The sequence below is a fragment of the Heteronotia binoei genome, chromosome 3, assembly GCF_032191835.1.
Source record: "Heteronotia binoei isolate CCM8104 ecotype False Entrance Well chromosome 3, APGP_CSIRO_Hbin_v1, whole genome shotgun sequence".
In the NCBI taxonomy this organism is placed as follows: Eukaryota; Metazoa; Chordata; class Lepidosauria; order Squamata; family Gekkonidae; genus Heteronotia; species Heteronotia binoei.
Genome location: NC_083225.1, coordinates 85,705,266 through 85,728,314, shown reverse-complemented (window position 1 = coordinate 85,728,314; position 23,049 = coordinate 85,705,266). Strand labels below are relative to the sequence as shown.

Sequence of the window (23,049 nt, the reverse complement as noted above, 5' to 3'; positions counted from 1 at the left end):
AAGCACAGCAGGGACTCATTTGCATATTAGGTCACACCCCCTGACACCAAGCCAGCCGGAACTGCATCCCTGTGCATTCCTGTTCAAAAAAAAAAAAGCCCTGGTGTTAGTTATATAGATAGCTATGAAATCCTTGTAAGGTGAACCTATCTCCAGTTTAATAGGTTAATCATTCATATTTGGACAACTTTTCTGCTGTACTTTATTGGAAGGCTCAAGATAATCATTAACAATAACCATTAAAATTGTTTTATTTAACCAAAACAATAACTTTATATAGCGTATGTACTCTTGTATTCACTTACACTCCCATGAGGATACACTCATAAAGATCTCAAGATTTCTGGAGTATTCTGCTAAAAAAGTTTCACTTTCATTTGTACTGCTTGCCCCTCCCTCCTCACACTTAGCTCTTAACATCTCTTCCTTATCCAGACCTATTCCACCCAAATTATCTTATATTCATTTAAGTTCTTGAAACTTAGCACTTAAGAGTTAAAGGGTGGATCCTGTGTGTGTACATTTGCAGAGGACCAATAGGGCTGAGGTTTCTTAACGATGTATGTTTATGTTACATTTTTGCTGTGAAGAAGAGGCATGTGATCTCTGCAGACACAAATTGAGAACTGCAAAACCAAATATCTATGATAATATCTTCTAGACAAAATAACTGCCCGAAATAATCTTACAGAAACCTCTGCGAAAGCATGATACTTTGAATGGATTAATGGAATTCATTTACCAAAAAATTTAAACATTGCATGAATATGCGGCCTAACAACCAAAATCTACATCCTTATTTCATGATGAATAACCTTTAGACTATAATGTATCTTGAATAGAAAATTATCTTTAGATAGATTTTCCTCAAAAGGCATTTATTTTAAAAATCCAATTTAAATAAAAATCCAATTTTTTTTTTTTAATCACTGATTTTCATCCACCTTCCCTTTCAGTCACCCCAGCTCTCCATTTGTTGATGTGTTTCTTCCCCTCACTCCCCTGGGGTGTCATTTACAACCTGGATAACCACCAACTGTCACCAGTGACTCTTAGGAGTATCTCCTATTAGATGACATCTGATGTCTAACACTCCATATTTGTACTGCCACTTAGAGGGCCTGCCTCATTGCTGTGTCTCCCACTACCCTTCTATATGCAAGCACAGCGGCTGTCTATCACAATTTAACACTTTAGAAATATGGTGCTCCAAGATGAAGATCTTCTCTGCACTCCTTCCCTTGTACCACACTTCAGATAACAAGGCCAAATATTTATTTTATTTATTATTTATAGCCTGCCTTTCCCACTGAGACTCAAGGCAGATTATATAATGTTTAAATCAGTATGGTCAATAAGATGAGATATCTAATAAATAATGCAGTAGGACTAGGACTGCAGAAATCTGAAACAAGGCATAACTATCAAACATTACATGTTATGCAATTTTGTAAGCAGTGAGCAAGCTACAGCCACAGGTAATGCATATTTGTAATACATGTGGGAACCTGCAAGAAACAAGTGGGAGTAGCCATCTCCTTCCACCTACCTTTGTTTCCTCCTCTCTCTCCCTACTTCTCTGTATCTTGATTCTTTCTCCTTCCTGCCACCCCTTCTCTTCCTCAAGCTAGTCACATTCACTGTATCTCTCTGCCCTCCCCACCCCATCACTATTTCTTTCTCTTTTTGCTGTCACCCCATTATTCTTTTTTGTCCCTACTCCATCACTCTGTCCTCTCTTGTTACAGTGCCTCGGCAGCTACCAGGAGGAGATATAATTGACCACAGAGAAGAAAGAAAAACCAACACATGAGAAAAGCATAAATTGGCCAAAGTGTGTGGGTGGCAGGGAGGAGATTTTATTCCTTCACAGCCAGTTTACTCTCCTCTGGGTAACTTGGCAATCTCACTATCTCACCTGAGCTACATCATGTTAAGGAGAGAGCAAGAGGGCACTCCAGATAGATAAGCTAAGATTCAACAATGGGTGGGAGGAACAACCCTACTTGTTCAGAGATTATATGTTTAATACTTATAGCTGTATCTTACATTATTGTATATGTCTGTTAGGTGGGGTAGCACATGGCAGGCAGTGGTTGATGGTAACTGTGGATGTGGCCTCTGAACTGTGGAGTGAATACCTCTGATTTAGAGATTTATACCCCACTCTTCTTCCCAGTGGGGACCCAAAGTGGCCTATATCATTGCTCTTTCCTCCTTCGTTTTATCTTCTCAACAGCAATCCTGTTGAGTGGGGATTCCAGCCTGGGATTTTATTTTGACACTCCGACCAGTTTGGCAAGGGATCCTAGAGGTTTGTATCATCTTCTGGGCATAGAGCAGATGGTGGTGGGGAGATATTTGTGAATTTCCTGGATTGTGCAGGCAGTTGGACTAGAGGTCCCTTCCAACTCTATGATTCTGTGACTACAACTAAACCATGCTTGCTCCCACTGAGGGGTCTGCTACAGATTCCCTTTCTCCCATGTGTATATTGAAACAATATTGTTTTCTTTTGCAAAATGTAGCCTCTGGAATTGTTTGATCAAGGAGCAAAATGGCTTGGAGGGAGATTTTAACCTTTTCCTCTCTTGCCATTTTTTTTCTGGGGGGGGGGGGAAACTACTCCTCTGAGTTGTTTTTACCTTCACTAGGGTTAACATACAGATACCAGTATATTTTCCTCCACTGGAAGCGAAGGCAGTCTTGAGGGGTCCCTTTCTAGTCCTAAGAATAAAACAGCAGAGGAAAAGGTTAGTCCCCACCCAGCCAGCAACACCTTCTTTGACCAAGCAACCTCTGTTGCTGCAATTGCAAAAATAAAGAAAAAGTTTAAAATTTAGGAGGCGGGGGCTAAGTTGAGCGGTATAAATCAGAAATGGCTGGGGTAATATCCAGCCTAATTTTTGAATCTACCAAGGGACTCAGTGGTGTAGTGGTTAACAGCGGCAGACTGTAATCTGGAGAGCTAGGTTTGATTTCCCACTCCTTTTCCACATCAAGTCTGCTGGGTGACCTTGGGCCAGTCACAGTTCTCTCAGAACTCTCTCAGCCCAACCTACCTCACAAGGTGACTGTTTTAGGAAGAGGAAGAGAAGGCTGCTTTGAGACTCCTTAGGGCAGAGAAAAACAGGATATAAAAACTTCTGCTGCTTCTTCCTAAACAATGTATCTACCAAGATACAAAACTTTTGTCTAGTTAGAATTGTAATGAATTAGGCTTAGAGCTGTGCACAAAGATGAGTATTTAATTGGATCAAAATTTGATTCTTAACATTTCATGGGACAGAAACAGTTTTCTTTTAGATGAGTCATCTTTCAAAAGTATGAGCAATCAGTTATTTGGAAAAATATGGATTTTGCTGAAAACTTGCTGAATATTCAGATCTGCATTTCCGAATTATGTAAAGTAGTACAAACTAAAACAAAACAAACTTGTTTTCCAGTAACATCTTCAAAGCCTTTAGAGACTGCTGTTTAAATCTGATACAGCGCTTCATGCTTTAGAATTCTACTGTTTAGCGTTGAGGTTTTTTTTAACCATGAGAGCTGTTCAGATGCCAGCGTGTCTGCAGACATCAGCAGTTCTTCAGAAAGGAACAGAAACAGAACAGTATGAAAATTGTGCAAGCTAAGGATTAATAAAGTCAGTTGATCTTGGTCACAAGAATAATCAATCGTAGTCCACAGCAACAAATACAAAGTTTCTCTTCAGTTTAAGTAGATTTAAGATCAGGCCTAAAATTAAAAGTGAGCACCAAAAATAAAAGAATATCATCATCATAATATAATTCTCCAGACAGACTGGTCATGGGTTCATTAGCTGAGTTGCCTGTTGTGCAATCTCAATGGAGAGCAACCCCTGCCCTCCAGCCCCAGGACAGACAAGGATTGAGCCACTACTTCATAGAGGAGAGAAAGAAAGCCTTCCTTCAATTGGCTGAGGGAAAGAGGAGGAGGGAAAGAGCCAGAGAAACCCTTCCATTGATTGGCTGAGGGCTCCTCCCTCTCCTCCTCTGGAAAAGAAACAGCCGGAGATGGGGAAGAATGGTGTCCCATACCAGCAGACCAGATACAGAAAGAAAGATCGGGAGAGAAAGCAAGAGAAAGATTGAAGTCTTATTCTTAAGACAGAGAGCGTTGGTCTGAAAGGTATCATTAAAGGCCTTTGAGAGAGAACTCATTGGGGCCAGTCCTAACTAGGGCTACCAGTTACAAGTTAGTGGGAAATTTCTGGAGATTTTGTGGTGGAGTTTGAGAAGGGCATAGGAGTTAGGGCTTCAGAGCAGGGTCTGCCAGACCCAGGTTCCTGCTGTGAAAGCTGACTGGGTGATTTCAGAGCAGTTATAGACTTTCAGCCTAACCTACCTCACAGGGTTGTGCAGATCAAAGGGGGAAGAGGAGGAGGATGTAAGCTGCTTTGGCCCCCTCCCGCCATGGAGAAAAACTGTCCTTTTCCTAGGTAGAGGCTGCAGGGAGGGGGAAGGCAATGGAAAGCTGAAGTCAGAAGGGCAGATAAAGGGAAGGAGATAGGGTTGCCAACTCCAGGTTAGGAAATTCCTAGATACTTATGGGTGGAGCCTGGAGAGGGTGGGATTTGAGGAGGGCTGGGATCTCAGACAGGTACACTCCACCTTCTAAACTAGCCATTTCCTCTTGGGGAACCATTGTTGCCAATCCCCTGGTGAAGGCTGGAGATAACTCAGAATTTCAACTGTTCTCCAGATGGCAGAGATCAGCTCCCCTTGAGGAGTGTGTGTGTGTGAATGCCTTCACTTGGGTGGGAAAACAGTAAGGGAGGGGGGCACTCGCCCAAAGCGTCTTTCTAGAGCCCATGTATTTTTCCTCCCAACGGGCCTTATTCCTATTTCTTTTATAAACGCTAAACTTCCTTCACAAAAGAACTACATATTTATTACTTATTGTTTCATATGAACCAGAATCTTTCCTGAAGATAACACTTCAGGTGTAAGAAAATTTCATTTTCACAGCACTTAGACATTGCTAGTTACCACTGGGAAAATGTGACACTTTCTCTCCCCATACACACATTCATGCATGTCTCAGACTCTTCTTTTCTCATAGGGAAGGTACTCCAACCCTTAATAATCTTGGTGGCCCTCCTCTGTACTTTTTCCAGCTCTGCGATGTCATTTTTGAAAATATGGTGACCAGAACTGTACACAGTTTTTCAAATGAGGCCACAACATACAGCAGCAACACTAAACAGGCTGCTGAGGCACAAGTGTTAGAAAAAAGAGTTTGTGGCATTTCTAAATTTTTCATGGATAATATTGGCCATTTTATTCTCAACCCCCTTTCTAATAATACCTAACGCAGAATTTGCTTTTTTTAACTGCTGCAGCACATTGGGTCGCCACTATCATTGAACTATTCACTACAACCCCAGGATCTTTTCCGATCTTAGTCTCAGCAATTTCAGACCCATTAGCCTATACTAGAAGTCAAGATTTTTTTGTCTCAGTTTGCATCACCTTACACTTACCAACACTGTCATTTGCCACATTGTCACCCAATCACCCAGTTTGTGGAACTCTTCTTGGAGATCTTCACAGTCAGCCTCGATTTTCACTATCCTGAATAATTTGGTATCATTTGCAAACTTGACCACTATGCTAATCACCCCTAGTTCTAGATCATTTATGAATAAATTAAATAATACCAGGCCCAATACCAATCCTTGTGGGATCGCACTGCTTACTTCTGTCTATTGTGAGAACTCTCCATTGATTCCTAGTCTTTGCTTCCTGACACTGAACCAGTTTTTGATCCATAAGAAAACCTGTCCTCTTATCCTAAGACTTCTAAATTTACTCAGGAGTCTTTGGTGAGAACTTTAAAACAACTTGTGTTTGTTTTGTTATTTGAAAAGTCTTCAGAGAGTGAGTAGAGAAGAGCAAGGGTGCTTATCTAGTTCTTGAAAAATACAGAAAGGTCACAAACTCTTTCTTCTAACATTCGTGTCTCAGCTGCCTGTTCAGTGTTGCTGCTGTTAGCATTGTGTATTATGATTTCAAGTTGTCTTGCTCTTATGAGTTCCTCTGATCAACTATATAACTTACCAGGGTGGAAGGTGTGTACATCCAATGTATGACAAATACGTTATTTTTTTGCTTAAGCTGGCATTACTGTTGATTTTAGGTATGTCAGGTTATGTGGGAGACAGGCTTTTGGTTGTCATGGATAAGCTGGAAACTCACTGAGGGATGTTAAATACAGTGATGATTTTATTGTGATTCATTGGGAGGGGTGGTTTTTTTGTACAGATTAATATTAGTTTTGTTCAGTACCCTGAATCATTACAAAGTGATCTATCTGCTGAGAAGCCTCTACTTACCTGTCTGTTTGGAGACCTGTTGAAGGTAGCTGTCACACTGACTGCAAGAATGGAGAGTCTACTTAAAATTTGCCTATCGGTCCTCTTCAGCTTTATATTTCAGAGATAAATTGATCATGATGGACATCACCTCCATTATCAGTCTGTTCGGGCTCTGGCCAGGAGCTCCAGATTTGCAGAAGTAACAAGAAAACAATATGCAAGAACCAGACTTGCTTACAAGGAGATTTTAATAAGCAATTATCAAGCTTACAGAAATAGCAGGCTAAGCTCCCATCTGCTGGGCCTCAAGCACACATGCACAGCAAACCTTGCCAAAATTCAAGACCAGATGAATAGCTAAAACTAAGTACCTCATACCCTAATTGCTGGCTATAAGTCAGAAAATCATAAGGCATCCCAAACACTAGCATGAGCCAAGTTTGAGTCCGTTGGCATCTTTAAAACCAACAAAGTTTTATTCAAGATATGGGCTTTCATGTGCAAGAGTACTTCTTCAGATACAGTGAAACAGAATTTACCAGTCTACACATATAAGGCAGGGGTTGAACAGCACATTAGCATACAACATAACGAAGATGTTTAACAGATGCAAACAGGAATAACAAGTTAAGTTTATAGGGTCACCATTGTTGGATTTAATTCCAGTGAAGCAAATAAATATGTCAATTCAAGATAGATGTGTAAATGTATCCTTCTTAATTGTGAAGTGCTAAAAGTAATTAACTAAGACCTTGTTGTTATGCTCCATCTGTCTCCTCTCAGGCACGGAGGTAACTGATAGCATCATTTTCTTTTCTTTTCTTTATTTTTTTTTGGGGTGTGTGTGTGATTTGTAGTGCAGTGTTATATCTCCTTTGTTACCAAACCTGATAAATGCATTCCATTATACCATTCTAATATTAATTGCATTATGTTACATCACTATTTTAATCCACTGTTCCAAATAAGAAATTCACTAAAATAAAGAGGATGTATAACCCTTCTTGGTGAGAATACAGATATAAGGACTGAATGAATTTAGCATGTGTAGTGAGATAAGAAATCAGTGTCCCTGTTAAGCCCTGGGGCCATGGTTCCAAGTGTTGTAACAACTTGTAATGCAAAAAATACCTGCACTACAGCACACAGTCGAGACTACCAGCTACAATAGTATCGTGGGCAAACAATATTAAATGCACTGTTGGCATTTTATAGTATATACAATGTTAGAATATGAGGATGTGAATAAGCCTGAGATGGTGTAGTTGATACTGTTAGGTCCAGTGATTGTGTTGTCTGGGTGTATGTGATAGCAAAGGTGGGTTTACTGCAAGCTGATATGAGTGTCTATGTTCAATTTAGATGTTGCATTTTTGTGGGTGAGGAGTTGTTTGAGATTGGGAGGGATGTCTATGCACAATAATAGGTTTGCCCCCCAGTACTTGTGAAAGAGTGGTGTTCTGTTATTGTCTCTTTTGGACCTGTCTTGCAAATAGGATTCGACAGGCCATCTTGCAGCTAGAATCTCGGGTTAAAGAAATAATATCAGGCTTCCTAGGTAAGAGTTGCTAACAAGCTTGAGAGAGAAAAATATTCTCTTGGGAGGGACCTGACAGCCATTTCCTCACAGAACTCAAAGACAACTAAAGTCTATACACAGTTTCATGGAATGCCTGTTAAATTTTTGTGAAGCCCCAAGCTTCCTACAAACATAGTTGGAAAATCACTGGCTTAGAAAATGAATCTTAGTGGGTGGAATTACGTCTTAACTCTGATCCAGAGATCCTTGTGTTTGCAAAGCATAACTAGCAGTACACATCACACACAAGATTTGTCAAATGCACATTTTCCATTAGTCTATCCACCTCTGAGAAATAGGTGATGGTCTCTGTCAAAGCTGACTATGCCAATTCTCTGTTAAGGGTTGCATGAATCAACACACTATAGAGAAGATCACCATTACAGTCCTGGATGGTGGATTGGGGACTTAAAAAAAATCTCTGTGCATCCCTCTTTGCGCACATGGGTCCAGCTCTCAAATATTTCACTTGCTGGATTAAAGCAAATATCTGTGAATCTACCACATTTGCATGTTTGTTTTAAGACATACCAAGACATGCAACACTTCTAGTAACATGGTATGTGTTCCTGACCCATCCAGGTAAGTTGTTTTTGTATATGCTTTATCTTCATTACTGAAGATAAGAAGAGCTGTTTTGATTGTCCAGAATATCATTATGGTGTAAGATGTAATTATCATTGTAGTTGCATAGGCTATACTAAATAGCTGGCTGTGATTCAACTCAGTCACTCCTACGCATGTATCTAGAACAATAGCTACATCTGAATTCTGCTTCTGCAGCTGGTTGCTGTGATGATTGATGTGGCCACTTGCAGCACTAAATCCTCTTATAGTGAAATCTCTCAAGTCCTGCATAAAACTTTCATTTATAATGGAAGCCCCATACAGGATGAATCTTAGCCTTCTTCAGCTTGTAAATTGGGCAACAATTAAACTTCAGTCTGTCAAAAATTTAAACCAATATTTTCACCACCTCCAGTTTCACTATAAACTCATTTTGCTGCAAGTCTAACAGACACAAAAGCTTATGCAATTTACCTTGCATAATTAGGTTTTTGCCTCCTAATTCTGCCTTTGCTAATCTTTATGAGAGCTTCTCATATGCTTTTCAAATGTATTATATTCTCTGTCTGGCTGCATTCGTTTCTCTTTTTTTTAATTGTAGGATCGGGATACTCGCCCCTAGAAGATGATGAAGATGTGTATGCACACAATAGATATAAAGGTGAATGCTTTGCTCATATGCTAATGAGGATCAACTGTTTCCAGGAGAGCTTTTTTCTTTTCCTGCTTGGAGCATGAAGCATTAGGGTATGTCTGTACAGGTCAATTTTGCAAGATTTCTTTTGTTATCTGCTGCAAATAACTTATGCAGGCTGCATCTAAAACATTGTCTACAGTTGGCACTCTACTGCTGTGTTGTTGTTGTTTGAGAATTGTTATTGTTGTTGGTGTAGTGGTTAAGAGCGGTGGACTGTAATCTGAAGGACAGGGTTTGATTCCCAACTCCTCCACCTCTAGCTGCTGAAGTGACCTTGGGTCAATCATGACTTTGTCAGAGCTGTTGTCTCCAGAGCAGTTCTTGAAGAGCTCCTTCAGCCCTAGCTACCTCACAGGGTGTCTGTTGCGGGGAGAGGAAAGGGAGGAGATTGTAAGTCACTCTGAGACTCCAAGTGAAGGGTGGGGTATAAATCCAATCTCCTCCTCCTCCTCTTCTAATGTGAAAACTGGTACCTCACAAAATAATGATTGTTGTGCCTATCCACATATGCTCCATTCTTCATCCACAAAGACCTTATTTCAGTATATCCTCCATTTTTCGGATCTTGTACATACTTCTCTCATAAATGCATTTGCAATTCCCCCCAATCCCACTCACTTTTGCATAGGCCAGTGTAAAATGGACAGATGTGTGCAAATCTGGCAAAATTTCAAAGAGAAATCCGACCCCCCCCCCTAAATGATGAAACAACTTCACAGACATTTCAGGAGGCAAATGGAAAGGGGTGTTCAGAAGCAGATGAGAGAGTCTGCTGTACTGTGACCAGGACTACAAACTACCAGATTCCTAAATGTGCTACATGAAGAGAGTTAGGAATTCTGTGTTAAGCTATCGTCCATGAAGAAGGTGTGCTGAGTACAACTGTAGACATAAAGTAATCAGGCTTTGGAATTTTCTGACTTTTCCCTCTTAAAATAATGGAGGGCAACTCAAATAGTTTTTGTAGCAGGTAAATAACGAAACCCCACACATTGCTTGGTATGAAACGAGGTATTTTACTTTGATATCAAAGCAGAATTTATTCGGCATAAGCCCCAAAATGACTAAATTAAAATCATCAGCCTTCGGACCATTTTTATTCACAATACGAAACAAGCAGACAACCCTCCCCCTTATCTATTCAAATGCCCCACCTTCCTGTATTTTTCCATTTCTTGTCCCTCTGCTTTCATGTGTTATCAGTTTAGCAGAAGCTTCCTCAGAGGGGCTTCTCTTATCTACTTTACAACCTTGGATTCACACCCATTTGGGCTGTGGCCTCTTAACAGTTCCTTTTAAATGTTGCATCAGACATTCTCTTCTGAAGGCACAAAAAACATATTTTCATTTATTATTATAGGGGTGTTCATAATTATTCAGGGGTCCCTCTTCATTCCGCCCTTTCAGTCTTCTGAAAGATTTTTTTATTATTATTTTAAAATCTGAAGGAGACTGACCATCATCATTATTAAACAAATCAATTCTATATGCCCACTCAGGAAAGGCAGCTAGGTGACAATTTGGTTTTCAACATTCCCAAGAAAGACTGAAATGACACTACAATGGGGTAATGAAATAGTATATTGACAGAGATGGGGTATAGGTGGGTCACGGGAGGAGAGAGACAGTGATGGGATTATCCATTCACACTGGCACATCCCAGTGTTTTCCATCTAGAGAAGGTGTGTGTGTGGAAGAAGGTCACTAAGAAGCATGCCTTGGCTATGCAGCCCAGCCTTCCAATATGGAGTTTTCCTGGTCTCCATTATGCGGCCTTTCTGGGCACACAGACTAGCTTGAGAGGGCCCCCCTTGTCTTTTAAGGCTACCCTCTTTATTTGGCAGCACTCTGGTATCAATTCCTCCTCTTTGGCACTGTCCAGTCCTTGGAGGATGTGTGCCATATTTCATGGTGCACTGCTGATCAGACTTCAAACAACCAGGGTTGTGACACAGTTGGGACAAAGGGAAAGGTTTAGGAATGTCAACTACCAAAAATAGGCTATGCCTGAGTTAAAAAATATAAAATAATCCATTCATGGTATATGCATTGAATAATTACACATGTCCAGTTTAAATTTATAAACATAGATCTTGGAAGGATCCTAGAGAACTTATTTCTTTATCAATAAAACATTATTAGTTATGATGCAAGAATACAAGAACTCATCTCAATTTCTAAAACACATAAGGGACATATGCAAGTGACATGCTATAAACTGAATCAACTCATATGCCTTTGTGGCAGACACCTTGTTGTATCCTAGGTGATTAAGATACACACATTCAGACATACTTGGAAACATTGGCAGCCGTGGGCAATCCACACCTAGCCACATTATTACAATACAAAAACCATTTCCTGACTAATTCTTTGTTCCCCTCCTCCCTTAGTCTAACAAAAGGTCTTCTTTCTTGAGTTCATGGAGAGTTTGCGTGCTCTATGCATGACAATCTTTTCACAGGGAAATCTGTTTCTATTGCAGCCAAAAGGAATTCCTTTTCCTGTAAGCACATCTTGGAAGTGGCAGTGGGGCTGCTGTTGTAATCAACTGGGGCAACCAGCCTTTTGCTAGGCAGAGGAATTTCCCTGGAAATAAGTTTTCTCCACAACTCAGTTTGGATGGGGTTCTCTGGGAGGCCTTCCTTCCAACATCAATGAGGCATGACCAGGCAAATTTCAGGACCTCTAGGTAGATATGGAAGAGCCTGGAAAACATACTTGGAGAAACAAACAAATAAAACAGCAGTAATAGGTGCTTTTTCCCTTTAAAGCTTTCCTTGGCTGTCCACAAATTGCCATAATTTAAGTCCAACCCTGTTGAGATAGGGTTGAACACATTAGCTAAATTACCATACTTGCTTTGGACAGGAGACTTTCTCCTTCTCACATGGTTTTTCAGTTTGACAAGGCCTCTACCCTTCCAATGTTAAAGGACAGATTTCATACACCATATATTATACAAAACACAAATTCACAATATAACCCTATGCATCACTTCTCATGATTCAGGCTAGTGTATATCCATATAGAAAATGAGCACCTAGTGGTTCATGAGAGGCTTTTTTATTTTTGTTGCAACAGATATGAATCTTAAAAAGAAAACATGAAATTGTGCACAAAATTTGGAGCTCCAAAAAGTAATTACCAGAGTTTGAGTTACGCCTGGAATATGAAAATGGTCACGAAAAAAGGAAGAAAAACTTCAAAAACAAACACAAAACAAAACTGAGGCCTCAATAGAACAATGCCAGCTTTTAACATACATGTATGCGAGGGATCAGACCCAAAATGACTAGAGAACTGGATTAAAGAATTTAAACCATTGGACATCAGTGGGGTGTTCAAGTCCCTCTGAACCCCATCTTCTTCTGTGTGAGCTCATCCAAAATTTGTTCTGTGGGTCTCACATAGGTGTGAAAGTGGGTTTCAATAAACTTTTAACTACAAGAATCCTAAAAGCAAATAATAGTTAATCCTTAAACAAACAATTCTTAGCAGACATACCAGTAATTCTTAAAACTACTATATAATAATGAGCATGCATTGAACTTGAATTGCAGATCCCGATTTTCTTCATATATATAATAAAACAATCCTGGAAAGCAAATTCTGGTTAATACACCTTGACAAAGAAGGTTGAAATAACAGAGAGACAGGAACTTAAAACAATTAAATGGAAATGTGTTATCCAGTAGCAAGCCTGGCCAGGACTAGAGACTGGATTGAAACACAAAATCAAGCAGAATTGGAGTCCTACCATAGTAAGAACATGAAACATAGAAAGGATTTTCTGAACAAAACACTCAGAAAAGTCATGCTCTTACAAAATGCTATAGTTGGAGGCATAAAATATGATAGATAAGCATATAGTTGCCTCTTTCCACAAGTAAGATGTTCACACTATATCTGAATAGGAAGATTGATATGCACAGTTCATAGATGGAACATAACTATAAATGACATCAAGAGAACAAATGAAGATATACCTTTTGAGGAATGCAGAACAATATTAAAGTCCAGATTTCCAATGAAGACCAAGAGTTTTCAGGAATCCTGCCTACTAAATTACTAACAAATCTAGAAAGGGTATTTCCATAGGAAACATGATACTGAGAATAACTGGGTCGCTGGTAAAGCAAAGTATTAGTTTCTCAAGACTTAAGAGAGAAGATGCACAGTGAGAGGGTAGTTCCACCCAAGGAAGGGCACAGATGTTTCTCTATAACACGTTATAACTTCAAATGGAAAGAGGTCTTGTAGAACCCAAAATTTATGAGGCAGAACTTCAAAACACTGCTCTAAACAAAAACTCAGTACCAACCATCAAAAGGAACCCCCAGATTCAAATGAATGAAAAATTGGAAAGCAACCCAAAGTAAGACAGAAAAACTGTCAGATGCAACACCTGAAGACCACATGCTTCTGGTATGAGATGTTCTTAACAAAAATCCCAATAGAAATAAAATTTCCAGAAGGTTGGATACTGTATTGCTTTAGCAGAATAGATGCTCCATATAAACCCAAGATTACAAATATAAACTTCCAACCCATTGTCCCAGATCAAAAACTTAACAAGAGATCTGTTAGGTGCACCATTTCTTTAAAACAAAGGCGATCACAAGCTAAATATCTTAAAAACATTCCCCTTAAAATTAAAGCTACAAAATCTAAGTACAAGGGAAACTGATAACGGTCACTAGAAGAATGTTCTCAGACTCAAAAGGTAAAGCAAAAAGAAATAAATTATCAGAGGAATAGCTTCTAATCTAGAAGAACTCTTAGCCTCAAGGCAGTTTACAGGCAGGGTCTTTTCTCTAGCAGACAAAGATTAGCTGTAAGTGGAACTTTGGGATGCCAGCTCCAGGCTGGAAATTTCTGAATATCTGAATCAAATTTGAAGATTACAAGACATGCAGTCCACCCTCCTGGACACTTTCTCTCCCAGAGGCACTAGCCTTAATGTTCTGGGCATTACATTATATTTTTGGGAGTGATCTCCAGGTTCCACCTGGAGACTGGCACCCTTGCAGAATTTCAAAAGTTTGAATTTGTATCCTTAGACCCAAAATCAGGAGAATATGAGAATTTAGAAAAATATCTCAATTGTGCCTCCCCCCTTTGATAACATAGGGCATATATATAAACGCAAGATGGGGAAGGTGATGAGATATCTGCCTGTTCAGGTTTTACACTTCTTATTTCTGCAATTAAGACTAAATTTGGCTAAGTGCCTTTTCTTTCCTAAAACAGTTAAAGATTGTCTACAAAAGTTTTCTTAGCCAAAATCCAGTGAAAGTTGCTAGGACATAAATTCCTTGCAAAAGAGAAAACTTTGACTCTTTGCAAAGATGCTGGCAATTTACTTCTCTTTTCTGGTTCTGTTAAAGATTTCAGATTGAGTAAAGAGAAGAGGATTAGCATTCCTTCCTGGTGGGGGAAGGGCAGGAAGGGAAAAGTCCCCTGTGCAAGCACCAGTTGTTTCCGACTCTGGGGTGACATTGCTTTCACAACTTCACAGTGTTTTCATGGCAGACTTTTTATGGGGTGGTTTACTATTGCCTTCCCCAGTCATCTACACTTTCCCTCCAACAAAGCTGGGTACTCATTTTACCAACCTCAGGAGGATGAAAGGCTGAGTCAACCTGGAGCCGACTACCTGAAAACCCTGCTTCCACTGGGGATCGAACTCAGGTCGTGAGCAGAGCTTAGGACTGCAGTACTGCAGCTCTAACACTCTGTGCCATGGTGTTCTTGTGGGGGAAGGACAGAAGGACTGCAAATTTGCAATCTTTAACTTCCCTAAGCCAGGCTCCAATTTGGGGCTGATTTAGGCCCTCTCTGTACATGCTCAGAGGCCTTTCCTTGAGCCTGAAATTTATAGAACTAAAGCAGTATATATTTAACAAAACTAATTTAAGCTCTCTTTCTCAGAGGTATTTGGTTCTGGCATTTTAAAGGTGAAAATAAAGGTACAACTCTTTGAATCTCTCTCTCAATCATGGAAATAAATTGTATTTATTTAATTTGCATCGTGGCTGCATTTTAAAAGAGCTGAACCTAAGTTCTTTTGGGCTAACTGTAATGCAGTAGCCATGCACTAACTGAATTTTAGTGCTAAGATAGCTGAATAGCCTTAACTGGATACACCACGAGGCTCTGGGAGGCATAAAAATAACATAATAAGTACATTTCTTTGCCTAGCCTAACCTAGACTAGAGCCTATTATGCTAAACAGCCTCCTGACGTAATTCCATTTGGGGAAACCGTTGGATTCCATCTGAACACTTGAACTCTGTATGATAATATCTAGCTCTCTGAATTTATACCCAGTTAGATAGTTTTATTGAACAACTCACTAAAACCAGTGCTTTCAGAGCCACCACAATCTGAGCCAAACTTACCTTTGAAAGTACCTACTATCAGTTTGTGAAAACTGACTTGGAAAACCCCTTGCTGCAGTGGTGTGGCTTGGTTTTCTCTAGAGTTTTCCTAATAGGCAGAGGCTTGACTATGGCCTCTGTGCTAGAGGATTTATCCAGTCTGGTGGCAACCTACCTTCCTGGTGTTTCTGGGGGAAATACCAGACTTTGGACCTGTGTTGGACTATCAGTTGGCAAGTCTGCTGAACCACCTTGGCCAGACAGGTGGCAGACTTTGTCACACCAACAGAGATCTCATCTTTTGGGCAAGGCCACATTCTCTGCAGTTAGTTTTATTTCCTGAATGGGGTTGCCATATCCAGACAGGACAGATTGCTAGGCATCTAAAATGGAAGTCTAAAGAAAGATGAGATCCCAAGGGAACCAGGCTCTGAGCTCTCACTCACACCAAACTTCCATTACCCTGCAGAGAAAACTGAGTCTGCAGCCTGGAACTTTGTGCTGTGATTCCAGATCTCCAGGCCTCTCCCTCATCTAATTTTAGTACAAATCATTGCTCTTCTGTTCTTTATTTTATTAAGGGGAGAAAGGTCCTTGCTACGTTACAAAGCCAGGTCTCTCCATTATAAAAGACATTCAAATCCAAAAGTTAGATTTTTCTTGTAGGGGAGGTGTGGGACAAAGGAGCCTTGCCTGCCCATGTGGAACTACCATTCTCTAACATTTCCCAGAATTCTGGCTTCTAAGTTCCCCAAGGCACCAAACATTTAGACAAGACACTTCTAGGAAAAACAAGAAGACCTCAACATTGGATTTATATTCTGCCCTCCACTCAAGAGTCTCAGAGCGGCTCACAATCTCCTCTATTTCCCTCCCTCACAATAAACTCCCTGTGAGGTGGATGGAGCTGAGAGGGCTCTCCCAGAAGCTGCCCTTTCAAGGACAAGCTCTGTGATAACTTTGACTGACCCATGGCCGTTCCAGCAGGTGCAAGTGGAGGAGTGGGGAATCAAACCCAGTTCTCCCGGATAAGAGTCTGCACACTTAACCACTACACCAAACTGGCTCTCAAACAAAAACAGGAGCTGCCAGTAAGGGGTCTGGCAGCCAGGGAGCCCTGAGGGTTTACACTCCCTTTCTCTCGTGAACCCAGTAAGATCTCCCTACTGAGAACTACACAAGAGAAAATCCCTCTCGCTTAGAGGCTTCGTCTCTCATTTACACACACCACAGACATCCTCCCAGATCCTAGCTTCTGTGCTTCAGCTCCAAAGCAGAGCCTAATAGACAGAGCTCAAGTGGTGATCAGACCCTTCTTCTCTCCCAAGGAGAGGCAATCAAAATTCCCAAACAGTTCATACTCACAATCCTGAAGATCTTTCAATTCCCTGCACAGATCGGTTCAACCAGGCGCGGGTTCTTGGTTGACTGACCGGGCACCCTCCTCCATCAGGGCGGAGAGCTGAACTTCAGTCAAAAATGTGACCATGGCACCTAGTCCGCTTCTTCCTGCCATAAGGGTGGAGGGCAGACAGTTATATAGTCATCCAAGGGGTAGGAAAAATCCTTACCCCGTTATCTCCAGGCCAATGCCACCATTTTATGTAGCAGGTAAATAACGAAGCCCACACATTGCTTGTTATGAAACGAGGTATTTTACTTTGATATCAAAGCAGAATTTAGTCAGCATAAGCCCCAAAATTACTAAATTAAAATCATCAGCCTTCAGACCATTTTTAATCACAACACGAAACAAGCAGACAACCTCCCCCTTATCTATTCAAATGCCCCACCTTCCTGTATTTTTCCATTTCTTGTCCCTCTGCTTTCATGCGTTATCAGTTTAGCAGAAGCTTCCTCAGAGAGGCCTCTCTTATCTACTTTACAACCTTGGATTCACACCCATTTGGGCTGTGGCTTCTAACAGTTCCTTTTAAATGTTGCATCAGACATTCTCTTCTGAAGGCACAAAAAACATATTTTCATTTATTATTATAGGGGTGTTCATAATTATTCAGGGGTCCCTCTTCATTTTCATGATAGCATGACATGACCCAGTTCTGTTTTCTGCCTTCAGTTTTCAGCAAACTATTAGTTTGTAGTAATAACAGGAAAAGAAAAGACTCTACTTCCTGCTTTATGCATCATAGATCAATCCATCAAAACCAAAATTGTCTTTGACCTGCACCTGTTGATGGTAAGATATGAAGCAGAAGAGTATGAGCCTGATCCGTTTTCATAATCTTTTCCATAATTATATGGTCTTCATTGCAGTTCTTGCCTTTTTCTCTGTAATGAAGAGTGAAGTGTGCTAATTGCCAGTCATACATCTCACAGTTAACAGCACATGTAATTTCACGGCCTTTAATAAGAGGGCAGTGTTTGGAAAACAAAAATCAGTGCTGAAACCTTTGTAAACAAATTTACTGCCACAAGCATCTGATGGTGAAATATTTTTCGGCACTGATAAATTTAAGAGATGCATATTAATTTGCTTCTAAACAGAATTCCTTTTATTCATTAGCTCATTTATAGTGAAATTCAAGAACACTTCTAGGGGTAAACTTCATTAAATAGACCTAAGTAGGACCTTCTTAGGATGTCACTGTAATTCATTCATTTTTGTAGAGTTTTTTTTCTCCAGTTCTGTATTGCCAGTTCAGAATGGTTACAATTACACAATGATAGATCATAGTTGAATTACTAAAAAAACAATTTTAGATATTATATATATAAGATATATATATCTTAATCATCAAATTCATTCAGAATACAATACAATAGTATTCAACTAATTCCTGTATACTGATGCTGCAATAAACTCATCCAGTTCAATAAAGTTCATTGTTTCTTCTGTTTATGAATGGTGTCAATTCTGAAATCTTGTATTGGATTCTCCAGAACCACCTCCGATGTCGCTCGCTAGCTGGTAAGCATATTTCAGTCAACCTTCCTCATGGATGGGTAGAAAGTTGTCCATTCTGTTACAAGTTCCAAACCATTTCAATTCATTCTTATATCATGATATACCATTCTTATATACCAAGCACAAATCTTCTTTTCTCCAAAGAAGATTCCTGCTTGGTATGATACAAGAATGCTAATTATTCTTCAGGCAGTGCCTTAATTTTCAGTTTCTTAGTTTGCCAATTAAAATAGTTCAGGGTTTTCTTTGAAATACCTCAATACCTGCTTTTTCATTCTTAGCAAAGCATCTCTAGATATTTATTGGAACATGCAGTGTTTTAGATGATCTCACTTGATGTTGTCAGCATATTATTCCTGACTAGGTATAAGACCCGTTGTGAGGAAAAATATAGCAAACTATAGAAAGAGGTTCTGGGCAAGTCCCCCCACACATGCTGTCCACCCAGGTGAAAGCATTCATTCCCCACCACCACCTCCAGAGGAACCAATCCCTGCCATTTAGAAAGCTGTTGTAATTCTGAGTGATCTCTAACCCTCACCTGGAGATTGGCAACAATGGTTGCCCAGGAGGAAATGGCTGGTTTGGACCTGTCTGAGGCATTGTACCTGTCTCAGGTCCTACCTCTCCTCAAACCCACCCTCGCCAGGCTCCACCCCTCAAATTGCCAGGAATTTTCCAACCTGGAGTTGGCAACAGCTAAGTCACAGTGGCTGTCCTAGGGGGGCTGTTGCTGAACAGGAGCAAGCAGCCAGGCCTAGTTAAGTCATGCCAGTCAGGTAGCATCAAGTCAGCCGGGGGGTGCTGCCAGGCCTAGGGTAGCCAATCTCCAGGTGGAGCATGAAGATCTCCTGGGATCACAACTAAACTGTGTGAGCCATTATGGGCCAATTATTTGTTGAGTCCATGGAATGCACCCATAAGCCAGTGGGAGAGCTCCATTTGGCCACCACCATAGGGGAATTATTATTACAGATACTCTGCTGAATCTATGATGCAACACTTTGATGTGAGGTCCAGAGCTACATCTCATTGTAAGTCCAAAGATAAGATGACTAGAGTCATGCAGGGCTGAATGTGCATTCCTGTTATGTTTGTTCTTTGTTGCTCCAGTCTGCCATAGGATGTAGTCATGGACATGATATTAGATGGTTGTAAAAGGGATTAAACCAGTTCCTGGAATATAGGTATATCAGTTGGCAGCACAAACTGTAGTAGTGAAGTGAAATCTCCATGTTTCAGTTGGCTGAAGCCCTCTAAATAATACTAGTGCTGAGGAAAAACTTGTAGATCTAGTTGGCCACTGTGTGAAACAGGATGCTGAAATAGAGTAAAGTTAACTTAGAGTCCAGTGGCATCTTTAAGACCAACAATGTTTTATTCAATGTATGAGCTTTTGTGTGCATGCACATTTCTTACGTTATGAAATGGAAGATAACCATTCAAACTTACAGACAGAGGCTGAACAGCAAATTAGCATAAAACATTATGAGGTGGAGACAAAACAGGAACAAGAAGTATAATACAGTCAACTTGTATAGATTTAATTAAGAGGGAACAACAGTGAAGCAATAAATACATCAAAATAGGCGATAAATGTGTAAGAGAATCCTTTCTCATTATGGGAAGTTAATTGAGACTCCATTGCAATACTTCATTTGTCTCCTCTGAGGTGTGAAGGTAACAAACAGCATTTTTAAAATTTTGTTAGGGTGGGTTGCAGTGTTATGTAGGGAAATATATTTCAATTTTCATTGGATGACATTATTTCTATATTTTTCTAGATACTATACCAATATATTGTTCTTTAGAGGTGTTACGTCAGAAAAATCTACTCCTATATATTGCATTGCATTACAAACACCATTCCAATATATTATTCAAAAATAGAAATGCATTAAAATACAGAGGATGTATAACTCTTCTTGGTGAGAATGAATTTAGTGTATGTGATAAGATAAGAAACTGATATCCCTGTTAAGGCCTGAGGGGGCGTATTTGTTCTGAGCATTGTAATAATTCGTAATTAAGCAATTTCCCTTTCCATTCTGTTCCTGAAGTTTCTTTACAATAAAACAGCTACATTGAGTTCACCCATTGAATGTTCTGGAAAGTTAAAGTGTTCTCCTACAGATTTCTCAGTCTTGTGATTGCTGATATCAGATTTGTGTCCATTTATCCTTTGGCATAGGGTTAGTCCTGTTTGTCCTTTGTAGAGAATTAAATGGCATTGTTAGTATTTATGGCATATACAGTTTTAGATGAGTAAGTAAATGAACCTGAGATGGTGTAGTTGATGTTGATAGGTCCAGTGATGGTGTTGTCTGGGTGTATGTGGCAGCAAAGTTGGCATTTGAATTTATTGCAAGCTCTGGTACCAGTGTCCATGCTCAAATTAGATGTTGCATTATTGTGAGTGAGGAGTTGTTTGAGATTGGGGGGTTGTCTGTGTGCAAGAAAAAGTTTGCCTCCAGTAGTTGTGAAAGAAGGCTGTCATTGTCCAGTAGAGGTTGTAAATCATTGGTGATGTGTTGAACTGTTTTCGGTTGAGAGTTGTGTGTGACCACTAGTGGTGTTCTATTATTGTCTTTTTTAGGTCTGTCTTGCAACAGGTTTTCTCTGGGGACCATTCTGGCTTTGTTAATCTGTTTCCTGACTTTATCAGGTGGATACTTCAGTTCCAGAAAGGTTTGTTGTAGATTCCTCAGGTGGGAATCTCCTGTCAGTAGGAGTGGAGCAGATGCAGGTTTAGCATAAAGCCTGGCTGTATACAATGGATCATTTAGTATGTTTAGAATGGTTGTTGCAGGAAAGTAGGTAGGTTTGTCAGTTGGTAAGTTTCCAGTATAAGTTGGTGTCTATGCATCCATTGTGTATTCTTATAGTAGTGTCCAGAAAATGTATTTCTTGCATAGATTGGTTCATTGTCAGGTTGATGGTGGGAAAGTCATTGAATGCTTGGTGGAATATGTCCAAGACTTCTTTACCATGTGTCCAGACAATAAAAATGTCATCAGTGTAATGTAAGTGTAAGAGCCACCTCGTGGGAAGGGCGGGATATAAATCCAAAATAAATAAATAAATAAATAAATAAATAAATAAATAAATAAATAAATAAGAAAAGCACGAGTGGATTTGAGTTTAGGAAACACTGTTCCAAGTCAGCCATAAAGATGTTAGCATATTATGGAGCCATGTGACTGCACATGATTGTACCATTGATCTGGAGGGACAGTTTGTCACCAAATCTAAAGTGGTTTGGTGGCAAAGTCAGCTGTGTTGTCAGAAATTATATTCCTTTTGCTTGTAATTCATTTTGGTGTGGGATGTTGGTATACAGATTCCACGTCCGTGGTGGCTAAAATAGTACTCTCTGGAAGACTGTTCAAAGATTGTATTTTCCTTAGAAAGTCTGTGGTGTCACATATGTAACTAGGAGCACTGATGGCATAGGGTGTTAGAATAGAGTCCATATATCCAGATACTCCCACAGTGATAGTGCCTATGCCTAAGTTAACGGGTCATCCTGGTTGCCAGGTTTGTGTATTTTGGGTAGAAGATAAAAGGTACCTGGTCGAGGTTCCTGTGGTGTGTCTGACAGGATTTGCTCCTGAACATGCAGTAGTAATTCCTTTATAGTGTTGTTCCATTCTTTTTTGTATTCCTGTGTGGCGTCTGAGTCCAGTTGTTTGTAAAAAGCAGTGTTTGAGAATTGTCTTTGAGCCTCCTGAAGGTAGTCTGATCTATTCATGTTGACAATACTCCACTTTTGTCTGCTTCATTAACTATAATATCCAGATTGTTCCTGAGACTGTCTATGACCTTCCTTTCAACATGGTTGAGATTCTGCTGTATGCATTGTTGTTTGTTGTGCTGAAATAGTCTGCGTTAAAAGGGCTGCTTTTACTTTATTAAATTTGTAAATTTCTATCTAAATATAGAGTAAAGCCTCATTTAAGCAGTACTGAGGACATCCAGTACATTCAAATATTTAGAAAAAATAGGAGCTATATGTAGCAAAATGATATAGTTGTTATTAAATGGAGCTTGGATGTCCCTTGATTGAGAATAGCCATCTTTCCCTCCCATACCATCCAGCTGTGGGTGTGGACATAGTGGTAAGTATTGTGTCATTCCACTGTTTAAGAGCGGATGCTTCACAGAGATAACCTTATTGGCCTAAAACTGGAGGCATGCAGTCTCCATTTTTGCTGGTACATTCCAGCATACAGACCGCCACCAGCACCTTCTGTCACCTAGCTATCTGGTCACCAGGCAGAGAAAATCTGTCTCATCTTCTTTCCTGCGCTTAGTCTCAGATGTATACACATATTCTTTCTCTTTTGAATGTCCATTTCTATTGCAACTGCATTCTCAATCACTCTGCCTCTCTAACATAATTTAAATTTGACATTAAGCATGAAAAAAATCCTTACATATGAATTCCACCTTTGCCATAGTCCTGTTTTGTCTTGCCTGTTTATTAGCGCATTAGGTATCTGAGGCCCAAATGAGTACCATGCTGATGTGCTAGTGCTACATGCATAGCAGTTGAGG

General features: G+C 40.0%; 1 protein-coding gene across 2 annotated transcripts in view; it reads left to right on the top strand.

The window, feature by feature from the left end:
* Positions 1-23,049, top strand: part of SRPX (sushi repeat containing protein X-linked) — a 53,338-nt gene that overhangs the window by 14,072 nt on the left and 16,217 nt on the right. Inside the window, exon 2 of one of the 2 annotated variants that reach the window (XM_060234114.1) lies at positions 9,088-9,147. The exons of the other annotated variant lie outside the window; for it this stretch is intronic. Coding sequence (XP_060090097.1) covers positions 9,088-9,147 — 60 coding nt within the window. The remainder of the gene's footprint in view (positions 1-9,087; positions 9,148-23,049) is intronic. 2 annotated transcript variants of the gene reach the window in all.